Source organism: Orcinus orca, chromosome X, assembly GCF_937001465.1.
Source record: "Orcinus orca chromosome X, mOrcOrc1.1, whole genome shotgun sequence".
In the NCBI taxonomy this organism is placed as follows: Eukaryota; Metazoa; Chordata; class Mammalia; order Artiodactyla; family Delphinidae; genus Orcinus; species Orcinus orca.
The window spans coordinates 17,430,771-17,447,308 of NC_064580.1; the positions used below are offsets into that span (position 1 = coordinate 17,430,771).

Below are 16,538 nucleotides of genomic sequence, written 5' to 3' on the forward strand. Positions count from 1 at the left end.
GATTGAACCTGGGCCCTCGCAGTGAAAGTACGGAGCCCTAACCACTGGACTGCCAGGGAATTCCCATCCAACATGTGTTATCTGTAGACTTTTTTTTTTAAAACATCTTTATTGGAGCATAATTCCTTTACAATGTTGTGTTAGTTTCTGCTGTATAACAAAGTAAAAATATGGAATGCTTCACGAATTTGCATGTCATCCTTGTGCAGGGGCCATGCTAATCTTCTCTGTATCATTCCAATTTTAGTATATGCGCTGCCAAAGCGACCACTATTTGTAGACTTTTTGATGATAGCCATCCTGACAGCTGTGAGGTGAAGTTCTATGCCATTTTATTACATTTCTAAGTTCCTGTATCCACCACCACAGTAAAGGTACTGAACAGTTCAACACCACCAGAATCCCTCAAGTGGCTCCTTTATAACCACACCCAGCTCCCTCCCTCCCCAATTCCTAACCTCTGGCAACCACTAATGTATTCTCCATTTCTATAATTTTGTCATTTTAAGAATGCCATGTAAATGGAACCATATAGTATGTAACTTTTTTCATGCAGCATAATTCCCTTAAGATTCATCCAAGTTGTTGTATTAATAGTTCATTCCATTTATTTATTTATTTATCTATCTATCTATTATATTATTTATTTGGTTGCACCGGGTCTTTTTTTTTTTTTTTTTTTTTTTTTTTTTTGCGGTATGCGGGCCTCTCACTGTTGTGGCCTCTCCCGCCGTGGAGCACAGGCTCCGGACGCGCAGGCTCAGCGACCATGGCTCACGGGTCCAGCCGCTCCGCGGCATGTGGGATCTTCCCGGACCGGGGCACGAACCCGTGTCCCCTGCATCGGCAGGCGGACTCTCAACCACTGCGCCACCAGGGAAGCCCTGCACCGGGTCTTAATTGCAGCACGTGGGCTCCTTAGTTGCTGCTCCAGGGCTCCTTAGTTGCAGCAGGTGGGGTCCTTAGTTGCGGCTCATAGGCTCCTTAGTTGTGGCTTGCTGGCTCCTTAGTTGCAGCACATGAACTCTTAGTTGTGGCATGCATGTGAGATCTAGTTCCCTGACCAGTGACTGAACCCGGGCACCCTGAATTGGGAGCATGGAGTCCTATCCACCGCACCACCAGGGAAGTCCCAATAGTTCATTCATGTTTATTGCTAAGTAGTATTCCATGACAAGGATATTCCACAGATTATCCATTTATCTGTTGAGGGACATTTGGATTGTGTCCAGTTTGGGGCTACTATGAATAAAACTGCTATGAGTATTTGGGTCTAGGTTTTTGTGTGAACACAGAATGTTAGCCCCAAATCTTCTAATGAACTTCTTCATTTTTCAGAAGTTGGTAAAAAGCACTACTGTAAAAGTAAGATCATCTGAGTCTTAGTTCTGGGTCTGTTACTAAGAACTTTGTGACCTTGGGAAAGCCAATCCCCTTGAGCCTGTTACCAGTTCTTCATGAGCAAGGGGATTGGATGTTAGATTAACGGCTGCCGAACTGTAGACTTGGAACCCTTTCTCAATAGGAATTTAAGAAATCCAACATTTAAAACATTTAAAAGAACATGTGCTTCACACACCTATTTTTTTCCTCCCGTTCCCTTTAATAGCCCTCCAGGGAAGGGGAGCTGGTGGGAAAGGGGTCTGTGGAACATCTAAGATGTCTGTGGCACACAGTCTGAAAACCACTGGCCTGGATGAGCTTGAAGGTCTGTTTCACTTCTAATATATAATTTTACTCTTTTTCTCAACCTACAAATTAAGGAAACCAATGATCCTGTAAGTATGAAAATAATAACAGAGCTGGAGAAAATGGCTAGCAGAGAAATTTCTATTTCAGAAATAGATCCATTTATTATTCAGTGAGTTGTTATTGAAGCTACTATGTGCTAGACACTGCTTAGGATACGGAGATAAAGACAGCCCCCCCCACAATCAGTGGGGAAGACAGATATAGATAATGCTAGTACATTAAGAGACAAATTCAGAAGGACACATGTAAAGAGTGCTAAGGGAACAGTAGGGAATATCTATTTTAACATGGGAGATTGAAAAAGGCCTTAAATGCAATTTAAAGGTTGAGAATCTATTCGTTTGGCCAGTGTCCCCCAATATTTTACTAAATAATATTAATTTCCCTAGACACTTAGCAACAACAAAAAAATATTTCATGATCCAGTGAGTTTGTGGAATGCTATCTATTATACCCCTTGTTAGACACATAAAAATAAAATACGTTGCATATAAAAGGCCGATAAATTTAGAGTAATGAAATCAGTATTTTTCTAAACATTTGTTTTTAGCACCTCTTCTTCAGAGAATACCTATTAACATCTTGTAGAATTAGCATTCTGTTGAACGACAGAAACGAGGGGAAACACTGCCGTATTTGGTAACAGGAATATAGCAGAGGTCTTTGAACAGTGGACTAACGGACCAGATTTATTTTCAAGAGGGAACTCCAAGGGAAGTATAGAATGATCTGGAGTAGGAAGCGGTGGTAGGCAGTGAGCAATCTACTTAGAAGCTCGGCCCTATAGTGTGGGTAGGAGATCACCATGGGTAGGAGATCTGAGAACTGTAAGCAGTGCAATGCAGAAGGAAGGCTGGGACAGTGAAATATTTCTGAGAGTGAATTTGGTGAATACCTTTGTATGCAAGAGAGGAAGAAGTCAAGAATGATTTCTAGGTTTCTGGCTTAGGAGATAGGGTACATGGAAAAGCTGTTAATTGGGAATACAAGAAGAGGAACAGAACAGCGAACAAAGATAAATTTAGTTTAAAAATGTTAAGTCATGCAGGTGAGTAAATGGAAATAAAGGTCTGGTGTCTGGTAAATTAAGGTAAGAAAGAGTGATTTGGGAGTAATTAAAATGTTCAATAGTTATTGGAAAGACTGATGTCAGTCAGGAAAGTGAGTCCAGGCGGGGAGAAAAGCATATCAGAGATGGAACACTGGGTAACGAGAACATTTAAAAGGTGGTCAGAAAAAGAACAATTTGGGCATTAAAAATAATGAATGCAATTGGCTGAATCACACTGATTATTAAATCCCATGACTTCGTTATAGTGAAAAAGGAAAAGGAAAAAGCCAAAACTAACATAAAAACCCAACTCATCGGACATCACCCCCACTGGGGCTCATCTTGTTTGAGCCTTATTTCAAGGTAACTAAATAGCCCTAGTTGATGAGGAAAAGCTCATTGTTTTGGAAAATACCAGCTAATAAGTGAAGGAATAACAGTAATAGAAAATACACAATTTAAAATCCCTAATAAAATAACTGTTTCAAGTAATGATTATCAGTGGATGAAACTATTAGATGAAAACCTGACAGGGAACTTTACAATGGAGGGATCAGCTGTAACCATGGGAATTCATCACTTAAAGTGGGGCAACATGGTGCTGTAAGCCTCCTGATGTGATGCAATAGGGTGCAAAAGCACGAGCTATGAAATAATGTTGCCAAAAAAGTTTAACCAAAAACAGGATAAAGTAACAAGTGAAAAAACATCACAAGGAGAATAAAAAAACTTCACACTCCTGGGAAAAGACTAATTATTATGTAACCATGGTAACAAGAGAGGCGCCAGAACCATTCAATTGATCAAAGACAACTTGCCTAGGTGAACAGAGTTTTTTGTTTTTGCAAACCAACGAATCAGTAACTGCTCTTCATCTGTGAAAATTAGCCAAATAAGAATGAACTGACGCCAATAACCACACCTGAGTGCCAAGAGTCCCACCCAAGTAACCATACTTACAGATGATGTCGATTCATTTTAGGCCCTGAAAACCTGCCAATTCTTGAACTCCACCCTTCCCCAAAACCCTATATAAGAACAATGGTCTACTCTGCTTGGAGAGATTCTACTGGACCAGCACCGCTTTCCCTACTATAGTAAGCAATACAATCACCTTTATGCTTTTTGTTTCAGATATTAAGAAGTGGTCTCATCTTTTAACAAGATAAATTCAGAAAGTGAAATTCTATAAAAGTGACATGGTTTCTACAAGTAAATGGCAGGGGAACAACAGGGGTACACTGTTCTAGATGAACAGAAGCTGAAGAAATACAACGAAAGGATATGTGCAGACTTGATTTGGGATACAGTTTTGGAGAAAACCTGAAAAATCTGGTTAAGGATTGGTATTAGATAACTATTACCAGTTTACATAAGAAAATATCCATACATTTTAGCAATGCAAACTGCAGTAGGTGAGAAATGACATGTCTGGAATGCTTAAACTATTTCAGTAAAGAAGAAAAAAAGAAAGGAGGAATAGACAAAGCAAATGTGGCAAAATCTTTATGACTGTTGAATGTGGGTGATTGGTATACGTATGTTCACTGTATTATTCTATTTTAGCGAATTTACCCTTGAAATTTTTCATAATTAAAAAGAGAAAAGCAGGCAGAAAAGGAATGGTCAAGCAAAAGAGACCAAAAGAGGAATGGTTAGAGAGGTGGGAGAAGCAGATGAAAGTAGGAAAAATGAAGGGGGGAGGGGGTGGCCAGCAGTGTCAAATACTCCTCAGAGAGACCTTCCTTAAATGTCTCATCTAAAATGATTCCTGCCCCTGCCCCTTCCCTCAGACTTCAAAAGTACCCTGGTTTATTATCCCCACTGCTCCTATTACTACGGGAAATTATTATATTTATTTGTTTAAATATTAATTCCTTGTCTCCCCCACTAGAATGCAAGCTCAGTGAGACCACAGAAGATCTTGTCACTCTTGTTCACATTGCATCCTAAGTACATATAGAAAGACCTCAATCATCTGTTGAATGAATTGCGTGAACAAATCATACAAAGAGTCACCTTTCTGACAATCTGCCACTAGTTTAAGCAACCAGGAAATTACTGATGACCATAGTGAGAGAATGGAGCCGCTCAATGGAGCGGTAGAAATGAACGACAAACAGGCTATGGGATAAAAGCAGCCAAAAAAAAAAAGTAAGAGAAAGCACAGACCACTCTTTAAAGAGGCTTTTTGTTGAAAGAATGCAGGAAGATGCTGCAGAAACTTGAAAGATAGGCCAAGTCAAAGAAATGGTTTGTTTTTCTCAACACTAAAGTGTGTCTATTAGCTGAAAGGAAGGGGCCAGAGTAGATGGAGTGATGAAGGTTCACTGAACATTCATTTGTATAGCAAATATTTTTCAATGTTTTTTATTGTGAAGAATAACATAAAGTGCAAAAAACAAAACCAAACCTCCCAAACCCAAAACCAAAGTACACAGCTCCATGATTGACCACAAAGTGAACAGTCATCTGGCCAAGAAATATAACATTGCCAGAACCCCTCATCCAATGTAACTACTTTCCTGATTTTGCCGCAGGCTTCTGCCATCTAAATAGGGACCCTAAAAACTATGCTTTAGTTTGTCTGCTTTTAAAACTTTATAAATAGGATCATCTGTGTAGTATTCATTCTTTTGTGTCTGAATTGCTTTTGCTCAACATTCTTGTGAGATTTACCCAAGTCATTGTATGTAACTGTGGTTTGTTCATTTTCTTTGCTGTATAGCACACTACACCCACGGGCAAAAAAGGCTTCAGCCTATTTTTGTATGGCTTTTGAGCTACAAATGGTTTTTACATTTTAAAAGTGCTAGAAGCAAATAATAAAAAATACAAATATGCGACAGAGACTGTGTGTGGCCTACAAAATCTAAAATATTTATAGTCAACCCCTGCTGTATTCCATTGTATGAATATACCACAATTTATTAGTCCATTCTTCTGTTAACAATCTAGTTTCTACCTTTTGGCTATTATAAATAATGCTGCTATAAATATCTGGGTACTTGTTTCTTGATGTGCAAGTACCTTGATGCATAAAAACTGGGTGCATGCCTAGGAACAGGATTACTGGATGAGGTTATACATGTATTTGACTTTAGAAGAAATGCCAAAAACTGCTTTCCAAAGAGGTTATATGAGTATTTACATTCCTTCCAGCTATGTATGAAAGCTGCCACTGCTCCACAGCCCGTCAGCACTTTGTATTGTCAGTCTTTGTACCCTTAGCTACTCTGGCGGGTATGTAGTTGTAGCTCACTGTGGTTTTAATTTGCATTTTCTGATTAATGAGGGCAAGCATCTTTTAATAAGCTTATTGGCCATAGGATATCCTCTTTTGTGAAGTCCCTACGTCTCTTCATGTTTCTACTGGGCTGTCTTTTTCTTATTGATTGACTGGAGTCCTTGACATCTTCTGGAAACAAGTCCTTTGTTGGTTATATGTTATAAATTTCTTCTATTTTTTCAATGGAATATTTTGATGAGAAGTTATTAATTTTAATGTAGTAATAATTTATCAATCTTTTCCTTTATGGCTCATGCTTTTTGTGTTGAAAGACTACTTTTTCTACACCAAGGTCATGAAGATTCCTCCTATATTCTCTTCTAGAATCTTTCTTCCCTTTTCCCATATATATGTTAAAAAAATATATATATATATGTAATATACTTGGAAATGATTTGTGTATGGTGTGAGGTAGTTTTATCTTTTTCTGTTTGAATATCATTTTTTCCAGCATGATTTACTAAAAAAGGTGCTATTTCCCTACTGCTCTGCAATTTCCAATGGTTGTAAATCGAGTGTCCATATATGTATAGGTCTGCTACTGGCCTCTCGAGTCCATTGCACAATTCTATTTTCTATACTTGTTTTAATGCCATATTGTCCTAATTATAGTTATAGCAAGGCTTGATACTTGGTAAAGCAAGTCCTCCTATCTTGATATTCTTCAGGAGTGTTTTAGCTATTCTTGGTCCTTTGTATTATCATATAAGAACCAGTTTATTAAGTTCCACACAAAAAAATTGTTAGGATTTAAATATGATTTGCATTGAAACTACAGTTATGCTGTCCAATATGGTAGCCACTAGTCACATACAGCCACTGAGTACTTGAAATGTGGCTAGCTCAAACTGTAAGTGTAAAACCTGCAGTGAGTTTCAAATAAAAAAAATAATGTATCATGTCTCGATCATTTTTTAATGCTGATCACATGTTGAAATGATAATATCTTGGATATACTGGGTTAAATAAAATATATTACAGTTAATTTTAGTTGTTTCTTTTTACTTTTTTAATGTTGCTACTAGAAAATTTAAAATTATGTATGGGGTTCACATTATATTTTTTTATTGGATAACACACATCCTTTATAACACTTGGGTCTGTCATAATGTGAATATTGGAAGGTACAACCTTCCAAGTTACTTTGGTCTTTTAAAATTTCCTAGCATTTTCTATGTTCTCTGCATAAAGTTCTTGCATAACTTCTGCTAGATTTATCCCTAGGTTTGATTTTTTTTTACTATTGTAAACAGTATCTTTTTAAAAAAATTCCATTTTCTGTTGCTAGTATACAGACATGAAATAGATTTTATTTATTGACCCTTTATCCAGCAACTTTGCCAAGCTCTCATTAATTCCAAGGATTTATATGAAGATTTGGATTTTCTATGGACACAATCATGTTAACTAAATAATGACAATTTTTTTTTGGCCGCGCCGTGGGGCTTGCGGGATCTTAGTTCCCTGACAAAGGATCGAACCCAGGCCCCTGGCAGTGGAAGCGTGGAGTCCTAACCACTGGACCACCAGGGAATTCCCAATAATGACAATTTTATTTCTGCTTTTTAAACCTTAAGCTGCACTTCTTTTGGATGCCTTACTTTACTTGCTAGTACCTCCAGGACAACGTAAACAGAAGTAGAATAATGGGCATCTTTTTCATATTCCAAATCTCAAAAGTAAACCTTTCAGTAGTAACATGAAGATAATTATGAGTATTCTAGATCTATGGGGTTTGCTCATATTTAAACCACGTAATATTGATGTCATAATATCAATGAATTTCTTAGTTATTTCTTATACTATAGTTAACACTCTAAAAATCTCATTTTTTAGTTTGAAGCATTTATTTTTAAATCTCATCAAAACACATCCACTAGGGAGTACTTACTTAAGAATCATAGTCATTGTTTCTTTTCGATCTTTTCCTTGGAAAGGTAGTGTACCAGTGAGCATCTCAAACTATAAAAAGGCGAAATAATCAGAGGTATTAGTCAGTAGGTATAAAATCTGAAGGCTAGAAGATAAAAAAGCATCATCTTAATTACAACCACATCTTCTAAAATTGCTATACAATAAAACAAGTGATTTATATTTCTACTATATTCACTAGTGAACTTCAAAAAAAAAAAAACAAACAAAAAAACACCCCAAACCTTACCATTAACACACCGAAAGACCACCAGTCCGCACTCTGAGTATGACCTCGACGATTAACTACTTCTGGAGCCATGTATTCCACAGTTCCACAAAAAGAATACGCTTTCTTTTCATGGTCAATAGACTCTTTACTTAGGCCAAAATCTGCCAAAATAAATATCAAGTTCATAAATATCCTACAATAATTTGCACACGTAAAGTTTAAACTTTGAGTTCCAAAGTTTACATTAATAGTTCCAATATTTACATTAATTATTTAAAAATTCTAATTCAAGTTTTTAACACAATGTGTTACTTAATATTTATACCATGATCAACCTTAAAGGAAATTAATTATATAGAGTAGGAGAGACTATTTTAACAAAATGAGGATTTTTACCTGTTAACTTGATGTGACCTTCTTCATCAAGAAGTATGCTGAAAGAAAACAAAGTTAGAAAATCTTTTCAAACCATTAAAGAGAGATTTTTCGAAGTTAAAACTGAAATTACTCTGTTAAGTATCAGATCATCACATTCATTCCAAAATATTGCTTTAGACTCTGAATAAAAAGGCGAAGGTAAAGGAGGAGAAAAATTATTTTTTCGGACACACATACATAACGAATCCCAAAGGCAAAGCCTTATAACTTGTATTAATGAGCCAGGGACACTTGAGAACTATGAGGAAAGGAACCAAGACCTATATTCTAAGTTGCTCTTAGTGCCTTTCTGCAGAGGTGGCCTAACTAAACTCCCTAGTGCTTGCACAATAGACAGAGGTCTGGATAGTTAAGTCAAAAGTGTTAGAGCTGTCATTTTAAAGGCATCTGACTCAATCATTCTTTACTAGCTTTTTTTCTTTTTCTTTCTTTTTTTTTTTTTTTTTTTGGCTGTGCTGCGCAGTTTGCGGGATCTTAGTTCCCCAACCAGGGACTGAATCCAGGCCCCGGCAGTGAAAGCGATGAGTCCTAACCACTGGACCGCCAGGGAATTCCTTCCTAGCTTTTTTTCTGACACAACTTACACAATCCTCTTCTCCTCAACCCACCTTCCTCATACTCCTTGTTCTTCTTTGACCCATCACTACATTGTATATATTATCCAGTGTTTTCTCTCTTTTTCAGTAAACTGAGAGCTCCTTGAGACTTTGACCTTATTCATCTTGTAGCTCACTGTTTGGTAGAGCACAGATAAAGAAGAAATGTATATTGCATGAATGGGGCCAGTCTACAAAGAGCTGATAGAGCATTCCAAAGAGTTGGGATTTCTTCTTAAGGGCAATGAAGATCATAAAAGGTTTACATGAATGGAAGGTAAAGATAATCAGATCTGCAATTTTAGAAAACAATTTAGAAGGAAAAATAAAGAATAGTGTGCTCTTAGGTATGACTTATGATAAAGAACAACAACTGGAGAAGACACTCAATTTTCTGGCTTTAGCAGATACTTGAGTGGAGAGTAAGGTCGTTAATTAAGGAGCTATAGAAAGGAGTAAGTACTAAGCTGTTAAGCCAGTTACTGCATTTCTGGATGGGTATTTGAGTATACTGACTTGAAAGGTCAAGTAATAAGGTCAACTATTTCACTCATATTCAAAACTATTCCATAATATAGGCATTTCCTTACTTTTAATACATTTAATTCCTTACTTTATTTCCTTACTTTTAATTCTTTTAATTAACTAAAAAAATGTGCAAGCCAAATTTTGTTATAATAAAATTTTACTATGTCAAAAATACTACCAACCTTCCTATATCATCAGTTCAACTATGATTACAATAATGTTTACCAGTGAGGGTAATTCAGTAGGGACACAGTGTTCAAGTCTCTTTCACTACAAAGGACTTGTTATGAAAAAAATATTGATCTTGATTATGCTTGACTAGAAAGCAGACCAACACATTTAGGGAATATAAAGGGAATTATTAGGTATGGTGGGAATCATCCTCCCTTCTGTCTAATCAATACCTGGAAGACAGTTCTAAAAACAAAACAAAACAAACCTCAAATCATTCTTGGTAATTTTGAAAAAATTAAAAAAGAAAACATGGCTAAAAGGGAATTACTTATACTTCCTATAGCAAGTGCATTCTAAGATAACCATGCCCGTCCTTTATCTTTGAAAGAAAAAGTCAACTGTATTACTCTCAATAAGCAAAGTTCCCTTTCAATTATTAATAATTATTTTTAGCCATATTTATTGTAACAGAGTTCTAGTTTAAAAGGATCTGGAAAACCCCTTATAGTGCATAAAACAATTGGTCTAAAAATTTAAATTTCTCCTAAGCTCTACATGATGATATCACTTGGATCATTTAACAATTAAATGTTATTTCAGTTTAATAGTGTAGTCTAGACATTTACGTGAAAAATCTCACTATAAGCAATCTTACCCACATTAGATCTTATTTGATCTTTGAGACAGGATCCATGCTTTATATATAATTTTAAAACCAACATTAATACAATGGTCTACAATAAATACATTCAATTAAATGATATAAAACACGAACACATTTTTATTATGAATGTTTAATCTTATGTTCACAGTAAATTTTTCTTCTAAGGGCTATATGCTTGAATATTCATTCTCACTAGGAATTATATTTTATGTTGTGATAGTTAGAAATTGGGAAAATGATGAGAAAAACTCAGTCATTATCTGGGGAATAAAATCAGAACCATATGAAACTTATCCGAAAACAAAATACCTGAAAAAAACCGTAAAATATGAAAGTATAACAATTTCTAAATGATCACTTAACAGGATTCCAAAGGAGTATTTCCTTTGTTTCCTATTGTAATATATAATTTAAATTTTGCATGTAACATTTTAAGGTAAGTAATATCCAAATTCTTGATAAAGATGATAGTTACACAACTCTGAATATACTAAAAAACATCGACTTGTTTACTTTAGTTTTAATAGCTGGATATTAATATATCATATAGGTCCAAAGATCAGGACACAAAGATTTATGTACAGTATTTATTTAATAAAGTTTAAAACAAATGAAACCTATATTGTTTAAGAATGCATACTTAGGTGGTAGAACTATTTTTTTTAATTAAAAAAAATTTTTTTAGTATAATTAAAGGTTACTTTCCATTTACAGCTCTTCCCCAATATTGGCTATATTCCCTGTGTTGTACAATACATCCTTGAGCTTAACTTACACCCAATACTTTGTACCTTACCGCTTCCCCACCTCTATATTCCTGCCCCACCCCCCAGCAGCCACTAATTTTGTTCTTTTTTATGGCTGAGAAATATTCCATTGTATATTTATAACACATCTTTATCCATTCATCTGTTGGTGGACAGCTGGGTTGCTTCCACATCTTGGCAATTGTAAATAATGCTGCTATGAACATTGGGGTATGTGGACTATATCTCAAAAAAGCTATTTTTAAAAATTCTTGATAGAACAAGGCTCTTGTTTATATCCTTAAAAAAGGAGAAAAGAAAACCTTTCTTTCTCAAAGTGGTAGATAGTAAACACTAACAAATTAAAACACAGAAGTGTGTACAATTTAAATAATATTAGCTTCTTGATAACCACTACTATAAAAGTAAAGGGAAATTTGCTTAACTCTCATTAAAAATTTGAAATCATGTGGAGAAGAAAATTTTCAATAAATGGTATTTGGAGGAAACAATTAGCTCCATGCCATCCCTCATACCAAAAAATTTCCAGATGGAGTTAAAAGTAAAAAAAAAAAGAAAGAAACCATAAAATTAGAAGAAAAAAATCTTATCATGAGAATTGGAAAAGCCCTTCGAAGAATAAAAGTCACAGAAGAAACCACAAAAGGAAAGACTGGTAGATCTGAGGGAAAAATACTTGTGTAGGTTAAAATAACACAAAATTAAAAAATAGGGACTTCCCTGGTGGCGCAGTGGTTAAGAATCCGCCTGCCAATGCAGGGGACGTGGGTTCAATCCCTGGTCCAGGAAGATCCCACATGCCGCGAAGCAACTAAGTCTGTGTGCCACAACTACTGAGCCTGCGCTGTAGAGCCTGTGAGCCACAACTACTGAGCCCGAGTGCCACAACTACTGAAGCCCACGCGCCTAGAGCCTGTGCTCCACAACAAAGACAAGCCACTGCGATGAGAAGCCCGCACACCGCAACGAAGAGTAGCTCCCACTTGCCACAACTAGGGAAGGCCTGCGTGCAGCAACAAAGACCCAACACAGCCATACATACATACATACATACATAATAAAATAATAAAATTAAAAGATAAACTAGAAAAGTGTATTTGCAACATATGTCAAATGGTTAAATTCTTAATCTGTATAGAAAGGTCTCTTACAAAACAATGGGAAAAAAACAACACCCCAAAAGAAAAATGAGTGAAGGCCATGAACAGAAAAATCACACAAAAATACAACTGCCAATAAAGCTATAAGCATAGATTTCCACTTCATTAAAAATCAAAGAATGCAAATGAAAACAAGGGTAACGTTAACAGGTATTTTGATTAACAGATATTTAAAAGTATGAGCACATAAAGGGTTAGCAGAAATGTGAAGCATAGGCATTCTAATCCAGTGTTTGTGGTAGTTCTATGAAATAATATTATTTTATATTACCCCCTAAATAATTATATTACACTGTATTCAACTTAGCAGCATGATTCCTTACTTTTCTGGTTTTAAGTCTCTATAGATTATTCCCAGGCTATGTAGATGGTCTAAAGCAAGCGCAAGTTCAGCCAAGTAGAATTTGACATCTTCTTCTGTGAACATGACCTAAAATAAAATAATAATTTTTCTGTCTTTATTTTCTTTTTGCATTTGCTATTTTTTTAAAGTTCCATCCTACAGTTTAAATATCAAAAAATTATAAATATGCTAATTACACAATTCACTTATGAAAGGAAATTTCAAAAATGACTGAGTTAGTCAACTAATGACTTACTAAATGCTAAATATGCACTGTGGGGAAAATAATTTTACATTTTGTTAAGTAACAACTATATTCAGATTGTGCCATTGTTGCTCCATCACAGTAACATCTTAGAAATGAAAAATGATCTTTACAATGCAGGTTGAATTTCCACTACTGATTGTTTAAGGATATCTTGTTGTTATATTATTGCTTCTGAAAAAACTATAACTAAAAGAAGCAGGGCAAAAGACAGTTTATCAATTTAAAATCTACTTTCCGAATAAATTCAGGAGTTAGGAAAATAACTCTTTTTGGCTCTGATTCGTCAATGTAAGAATCTTGTGCCACTTGACAAAATACGACAAGCATAATATTGAAATATAACAAAGCTTTAGTTGAAAAAGGATGTGTATAAATAGATTTAAAACAGAGATTAATTATATACCTCTTTGGATAAGCGTGTAAACAAATCTCCTCCCCTGAGAAAGTCCAATATAAGATACAACTTCCCTTCAGTTTGAAAAGCTGAATGAAGAAACGAAAATTTCCATTTAATTCATAGTTTAATTTGGGGGGCTTACATTAGGTCAACTCATTCACAAATGAATACTATTTTAGCAAATTAATGACTACATCATAGATCTAAACTGATTTTTATTTAGAAGTTAACCAATGATTCCTCTTAATTTCCACGTAGAAATGTTAAATGCAGTGTTTCTTATTATGGAACCACTAAAACATTTGTTAGATTTTATTCAGGCAACAGTCTCTCAGGAATACAACAGTTCTAGAACATGCAGTCAATAAGAAAAATTCCCAACAGAAAGGACTTACTTAACCATGAAACAAAATACAAAATACCATGTCACTTAACTACAAAAAAAGGTGGATTGGTTAGCTTTAATTACACAGAATAAGAACATCAGGACGTCGATATTAGGGATCTTTCTTGCTTGTAAGTTAGGCTAACACATATAGACTATAAAATACTGGTACATTATTATTATTATAATTTGAAAATGATTATTATTACCTGTTCCTATGGCTATCACTCAGAAACTATAATGTTTAAAAGAAACACGAACCTAAATGCAATAAAAGCTTCTAAAATTTATCTAAGAAGTAATGGTTTAATTTCCATGACTTTACTATATGTATCTACTAGACACATACAAATATACACAAATAAATATTTATATACATTAGTATATCTGAATGCACTCAGGGAGTGGGAGAATGAGGTAAAGGGATGAGATGGCAGGTTGTTCATAACTTACCATAATGCAACTTGACAATAAAAGGATGGTTAACTTCTACCAAGATATCACGCTCCATTTTTGTCCGAACACGGTCTCGAACTATAAAATATTACACATATGGCTATACTGTAATAGCTTCCAGAGACAATCTTTAAAACAAAATCTCTTTGGTGACTATTTTAAATAAAATTTTGCTTATATGTATAAAAGCGTGAATTCGCATATAAATAAAATTACTTATATGTATAAATAAAACTATTCATTACTCTTGAATTTTCAAAATTAATAACCATTTTTTAATAAATTATGTTACCAGAAGAAATTGTATATATTTATAAAATCTGTGCTTTACATTAAAAAAGTACAGAGAACATATTAGATGTTGGCTTTAACATCAGATTTCCAAGTATTTTGATCAAAGTTATGAAAAATAGCCAAAAAAGGAGCAACTTTTTAAAAACAAGGCATTCCAATGAAATGTTAAAACACACACAAAAAATGAAATAGGTTTTAACACTTCTCCCTACCAACCTTATCAACTCAATTCAACAAACATTCATTAAGCATCTAAAATATGGGGCAGACATGGTGAAGGACAGATATACTCCAAAAGGTGTATTTTGAGGGAGGCAGGAGAGGAGAGATACTGAGAGGAAGTACTGTGGTGCAGCTGAAAGAGCAAAAGCTTTTTGGAGTTAGAAAAATCTGGATTCAGATCTGTGTCATCTTGAGCAAGTTACTTATTTAAACTCTCTGTGCCTCTATTACACCTCTCATCTATAAAATGGGGATAACACCACTGTATCTTTGGGGGCTATGTGACCATTTGAGATAAGGTTTGTACATCGAGAGCCTCGCATATAAGAGATATTCAATTAAATAGTAGTTATAGCACCATGAATATGATAAAGGGATAAAATGATGTATTACCACCAATAAGCAGTACAAGAATTCAGAAAAGGGAAAGATCAGTTTTACTTGCATAGGAAGGCTAGAGCAAAGAGGTGGGGTTAGGGACTTTTAGAGTGGAATTTATATGGGCAACAAGGATTGGACCGAGAGAAGAAAAGTCCAGGTATCGAGTACCAGTGCAAGCAAGGACATGGAGGCATGCATGATGAGCAAGAAGGAAGCTAATCAGTGTGGAAACTGGGGGGCTGGGGGTGGGTGGGGGTGGGAGGGGTGGTGAAGTAGGGAGGATCCAGATTCCTGACAATTTGGAATGCCAGGATGAATTTACATTTGACCCAGTAGGCAAAGATCTCTTTTACCAACCAAATATTTCCTGAGCAAACTCTACATGCCAGGCACTGTGAGATACAAGTAAAATAATCTTCAAGAAGCTAATAATCTGGTGGGAATGACAGACAAGTAAACTGATGATTAATCATCTGATAAGTACTCTGTTGGTAGCTCAATGGATTTAAGAGGTGAGAATGATCATTCATTGAAGTTTTTTTTTCTGTTGCATAAAAAGGATAAATCACACATAACTTCTATTTTTCAGGCCAGAGAGACTGAATGGTTCTGCCGAAGATTAAATAGAAAGAATGGAAAGAGCGTCTTTTTTGGCAGTGGGGGCGGGAACAGACAGAATGATGAGTTTTCTTGTCAATTTAAGGTGACCACTGATATCTAAAACTCAGAACTAAGCCCTCTGGGAAAAATAAACAAATAAACTTAAAAATTTCCTATGTTTCCCATTCTACCAGTTTTCCACTCCAACTGGGAGATTTTGGTGCCAGTGACTGAAAATAGGCAAAACAGGAAAAGGACTCAATTGCTCTTGATATCAACGCAGCTCTGTCTTTTTATTGACTTGTTTTGTGGATGTATCAAATTCAGGATCAATCTCTGATTTTGTTATCTTGCCCTATCACTACAACTCTGATGCCTTATGTCCAACAGGCCCTTTCTATTATTTGTGTGAATGAGGTTCATCACCTAGGCCTGCTGACAATTCTAGTCTAGTCTAGCCCAAAACTGCCCTTTTTTCCATCGCTACCCATACAATCTTGGATTATGTTCCTATTACCTTAAAGCTAGATTCCAAGTTTCTACCTCTTTCAATACTTATACAAAGCTTATTTAATAAGCAGCAAAAATATCCATCAGTATATTTACTGTATATCCCTCTTCTATTATTGT

At 35.3% G+C, this 16,538-nt stretch overlaps 1 protein-coding gene and 1 non-coding gene across 13 annotated transcripts in view; both read right to left on the minus strand.

Annotated features, from left to right (window-relative positions):
• RPS6KA3 (ribosomal protein S6 kinase A3) overlaps positions 1–16,538 on the minus strand; it is a 111,102-nt gene that overhangs the window by 26,658 nt on the left and 67,906 nt on the right. For all 12 annotated transcript variants that reach the window (XM_033411512.2, XM_049704731.1, XM_033411517.2 and 9 more), the window contains 6 exons: positions 14,409–14,489; positions 13,577–13,656; positions 12,886–12,992; positions 8,632–8,669; positions 8,254–8,396; positions 7,984–8,054 (listed from right to left, as the gene is read on the minus strand). In XM_033411512.2, the coding sequence (XP_033267403.1) occupies positions 7,984–8,054; positions 8,254–8,396; positions 8,632–8,669; positions 12,886–12,992; positions 13,577–13,656; positions 14,409–14,489 (520 nt within the window). The remainder of the gene's footprint in view (positions 1–7,983; positions 8,055–8,253; positions 8,397–8,631; positions 8,670–12,885; positions 12,993–13,576; positions 13,657–14,408; positions 14,490–16,538) is intronic.
• LOC117197876 (U6 spliceosomal RNA) lies at positions 165–267 on the minus strand. The gene has a single exon (XR_004478777.1). It is a non-coding gene; the product is annotated as a U6 spliceosomal RNA (small nuclear RNA).